Source organism: Cynoglossus semilaevis, chromosome 18 (assembly GCF_000523025.1).
Source record: "Cynoglossus semilaevis isolate Cse_v1.0 chromosome 18, Cse_v1.0, whole genome shotgun sequence".
NCBI classification, from domain to species: domain Eukaryota; kingdom Metazoa; phylum Chordata; class Actinopteri; order Pleuronectiformes; family Cynoglossidae; genus Cynoglossus; species Cynoglossus semilaevis.
This window is the reverse complement of record NC_024324.1, coordinates 10,642,302-10,646,575: the sequence shown is the minus strand read 5'-3', so window position 1 is coordinate 10,646,575 and position 4,274 is coordinate 10,642,302. Positions and strand designations below refer to the sequence as shown.

Below are 4,274 nucleotides of genomic sequence, written 5' to 3'. Positions count from 1 at the left end.
TACCTGACTGTCACCACTGACACTAACAACAGTGTGGTGCATCTCTTCAAGCTGATCAGTAACCGTGCCGCCAGTGGTCTGTACCGGGCCATAACAGAGACCCACGCCTTCTACAGGTGAGCAGGAAGGAACACAAACAACACAAAGTGATGTTTTGAAGCCAACACTCACGCTCTAACATTTAAAAATGTCTTATCACAGGTGTGACACAGTCACCAATGCCGTGATGATGCAGTACAGTAGAGACTTTAAAGGCCACCTGGCGTCGCTCTTTCTCAACGAAAACATCAACCTGGGAAAGAAATACGTCTTCGACATTCGCCGCACTGCAAAGGAAGTGTACGACCACGCCCGGCGGGCACTATACAACTCGGGCGTTGTTGACCTGTTGTCTCGCTCCGGCAGCGGGGAACGTTCGCCTTCATCACGCTCCCCAAGCAGGTACCAAAACCAGGACGAGGGGCCGGACTGCGGCAGTTGTCACCAGAGCCGACTCTTGCAGGAGCGACTGCAGAAGCTCAAAGAAGCTCTGCTGTGCATGCTGTGCTGTGAGGAGGAGATTGACGCTGCATTCTGCCCCTGTGGCCATATGGTGTGCTGCCAGAACTGTGCCAATCAGCTTCAGGTGAGTTCTAACAAGACGATTGATCTACTGTTGTTTATTACAGGTTAGGTTAAAAAAGTTAGGTATTACTAATTATTTTTAAATGCACCCCGAGTTCTTACCTACACTCTGCTGAGCAGATTGACCCCAACCTAATTGGCTAAATGTTGTCCATCTAAGCCGTGTGTCCATGTAGAGATTAGAGCAGCAGCACAAATCGCTCGCCCGTTAGCTTAACTATTGTGACCCAGCTGAGAGAAAAGTGCTGGAAAGTGTCAAAACAGTCTCAATAGGTATTTCAGATAAGAGGGCAGAATTTTCCACCAAAAAAAAAACTGACCCTGCTTTATTCTGTCCTCATCCTGCAGCTTTGTCCCGTGTGTCGCTCAGATGTGGAGCACGTCCAGCATGTCTACCTTCCCACCTGCACCAGTCTGCTCAGCCTGACACTGACCGACAACCACCAGCACCACAGCAGCATCCCAACATCCATCCACAGAGGCACAGCTTCGCCCCACTCCTGCCCCACCACAGAGTATGAAGCCAAGATCTACCACACATGAACAGTGGACACCACCAAAGTTTTCAAGCTCCATCTACTTCTCAAACAAAGGAACATTCTTGTCACACTCTGAGCATAATCAAAGATGACCTCACTAGTGTCACTCCCTCAGTCCCGTGTGTGTGTGTGAGTACACATTGTTTTTTTCTTTTGATTTGCCACTTCGTACTGTGAGATTGTTTGTTTGTCCTCCTGCCATGAGAGTTTTAGGGTGGGCTATGGTCGTCCTCATTTATGAAATCAGTTGATCTGATACAGAAAACATTTTAATATTTTGCCTTTTAGGGTTTGAATTTTGGTTTTTATCAGACTCCTGGCCCTGGAACTGTTTAACAAAAGTCTATTTTACAAATAGCTAAGTTCATTACTTCCTGTATTTATTTAATTTTTTTGCATTTTAATGTTTCCAGAATTGTTTAGTTTTTTTTATATATATATATATATTTTTTTTTTTTTTTACTTGAGTACATTGTGTGTGATGTTCTATGTTATGCCAATGAGGATACAGCACTGATCTGGTGATAGCACTGCACTCCAACTAGACCTGAGTTCCTTTAGGTTCCGTTATAGCCAGATAAAACTGTATCTTACCAACACTCCTTCACTTTAAAACGGGTTTCGATGATGAACTGCCACTTTGTCCAACACGCGCCCAATCTCACAGAGAGGTGGAACCTTCACATCCCCATGCCTGCAGAAGGCCAGACAGAGAGTCATAAAAATTTAAGATCTAATTTGAAATCAGTCCAAAAGCAGCTGCTCTCTGTGTCTGTCTTTCTCTTGGCCTAATAGTGATTTATTTTTGCTGTTCCTTCTAAGGGTACTAGATGATCTGCCTGTGCAATACTTGCTTGCTTTTGTTGACACCTTTTATTTAATTTCCAAGTCTATATTTAAGAAAAAAATTCTTCGTTGTCACTTTACCAAGAAAGTTTTCTGTTTGTAGGAGATTTGGCCTTAATGTAGCAGCAACACTGTTTATCATAAATAGTATGTGGACGTCTTTTTCTGTCATTGAAAAAGGAGATTTTTCCGATGCTGATCCATTAAAGCTCAGTCACTGCAGGGAAACATTCTTCATGATGTACAAGCAGCAATTTGTTTCTGTTTTCTGAAGCAAACGCCACTATGTTCTGTAATATAACTCTTAGAATGAAATCTTTTATATATATATATTCTGCTTTTAACAAGAAAGAAGGTATTAATAAAGTTGTTTTTAAAAAAAACAAACTAATGTGTTTGTGTAAGATTGGTTCCTCCTTTGAAAAGTATCAATGAACAGTAATTGTAAATATGATTTCTTCAACATTACAAACCAATGGTTTCAGAAACAGCACACGTGCAGGGGAACTCCCTGCCTGTGTTTGGTTCTGTCTGGACTGCCATCCAGGAGACATGTCCAACCTTAGGCTGTACGACCTCAAGTTGAAGCAGTAAGATGTAATATACTGCATTATGTGGTACTACAGTTATTCAAATTCAATTTACAGATTAGCATAACAATGCTACAAATAACCTTTTTATACATTGACACAAGTCCTAGCATTTTCATTTGTGTACTTGTCTGTTCAACTTAATGTTAGATTTTGATTAATATGCAGACAAGAGGGCAGTTTTATATACAGTTTGTTTGTGAGACAGAATGATGTGTGGCAGCGTGTGGCTGAGAAACCACAATCAGAAAAATCTCTATAAAAAATAATAAATTTCTGGTTCCCTGTTAACCAAGACGTAGGTCACTTTAGCATCCCAAGGCCCAGGGCTTTGTTCCACAGGAACCACAGTGATTTAATAATAGATAACTGACTACAGACACTTGCATAATAAAAAACAATATGAAAGTCCATAAAAGTGAGAGCAACATCATGAGACTTGTTTTGAAAATATCTTTAACACAGCGGGTGTTAAAACCACAACTCCAGTTTAGGTACAGGGTCAATAGAAAATAATTCTGTAGGGCTGACATGAGGGTGAGTACCTTGGATGTAGCATTGAAAGGTCAGTGCATCGTCTGTCACCGTTGAAATGGAAAGGAAAGCTGAAGGCTGCACAGCCTGTGGTCCAAGCGCCCTCACCCCCTTGATGAGAAATGACAAGCTCTGCTGGACTGTGATTAGAAAGTCTGGAAATAGAAGCGTGAACAGCAGTTAGTCATTAGTGGGACTTGATCCCTCTCTGAGCCTGGCTGTCTTTGCACGACCTTCTGGGTGACGGCTCTGCCCCGTCTTATCTTTGCCACCATCTCCATCTTATTTGTCCCTCACTCTCAGGCAGCGTTGCCATCAAACACTAAACTCCCAATGTCAGCATTGACAGTGTTTATACATGTAAAAGACACGTACAAAAGACGTGTGTTAGTGTCCCATGCAGAACTCGGCAGGTTACAACACAGGAAATATTACTCTCTCTTTATATATATATATATATATATATATACACACACACACACACACACACACACACATACAGGGAGTGCAGAATTATTAGGCAAATGAGTATTTTGACCACATCATCCTCTTTATGCACGTTGTCTTACTCCAAGCTGTATAGGCTCGAAAGCCCACTACCAATTAAGCATATCAGGTGATGTGCATCTCTGTAATGAGAAGGGGTGTGGTCTAATGACATCAACACCATATATCATAATTATTAGGCAACTTCCTTTCCTTTGGCAAAATGGGTCAGAAGAGGGACTTGACAGGCTCAGGAAAGTCAAAAATAGTGAGATATCTTGCAGAGGGATGCAGCACTCTTAAAATTGCCAAGCTTCTGAAGCGTAACCATCGAACAATCAAGTGTTTCATTCAAATTAGTCAACAAGGTCACAAGAAGCGTGTGGAAAAACCAAAGCACAAAATAATTGCCTATGAACTGAGAAAAGTCAAGAGAGCAGCTGCCAAGATGCCACTTGCCACCAGTTTTGCCATATTTCAGAGCTGCAACATCACTGGAGTGCCCAAAAGCACAAGGTGTGCAATACTCAGAGACATGGCCAAGGTAAGAAAGGCTGAAAAACGACCACCACTGAACAAGACACACAAGCTGAAACGTCAAGACTGGGCCAAGAAATATCTCAAGACTGATTTTTCTAAGGTTTTATGGACTGAT

At 42.0% G+C, this 4,274-nt stretch overlaps 1 protein-coding gene and 1 long non-coding RNA gene across 2 annotated transcripts in view; one reads left to right on the top strand and one right to left on the bottom strand.

The window, feature by feature from the left end:
• LOC112488509 (uncharacterized) overlaps positions 1-1,856 on the bottom strand; it is a 25,956-nt gene extending 24,100 nt beyond the window's left edge. Inside the window, exon 1 of the long non-coding RNA XR_003052629.1 lies at positions 1,758-1,856. This is a non-coding gene — a long non-coding RNA (uncharacterized LOC112488509). The remainder of the gene's footprint in view (positions 1-1,757) is intronic.
• The window catches only part of mylipa (myosin regulatory light chain interacting protein a), a 15,408-nt gene extending 13,016 nt beyond the window's left edge, over positions 1-2,392 (top strand). Inside the window, exons 5-7 of the mRNA XM_025065070.1 lie at positions 1-116; positions 202-625; positions 973-2,392. The exon at positions 1-116 is cut by the window's left edge and continues 45 nt beyond it. Coding sequence (XP_024920838.1) covers positions 1-116; positions 202-625; positions 973-1,167 — 735 coding nt within the window. The 3' untranslated portion in view covers positions 1,168-2,392. The remainder of the gene's footprint in view (positions 117-201; positions 626-972) is intronic.
• Positions 2,393-4,274: the final 1,882 nt, after the last annotated feature.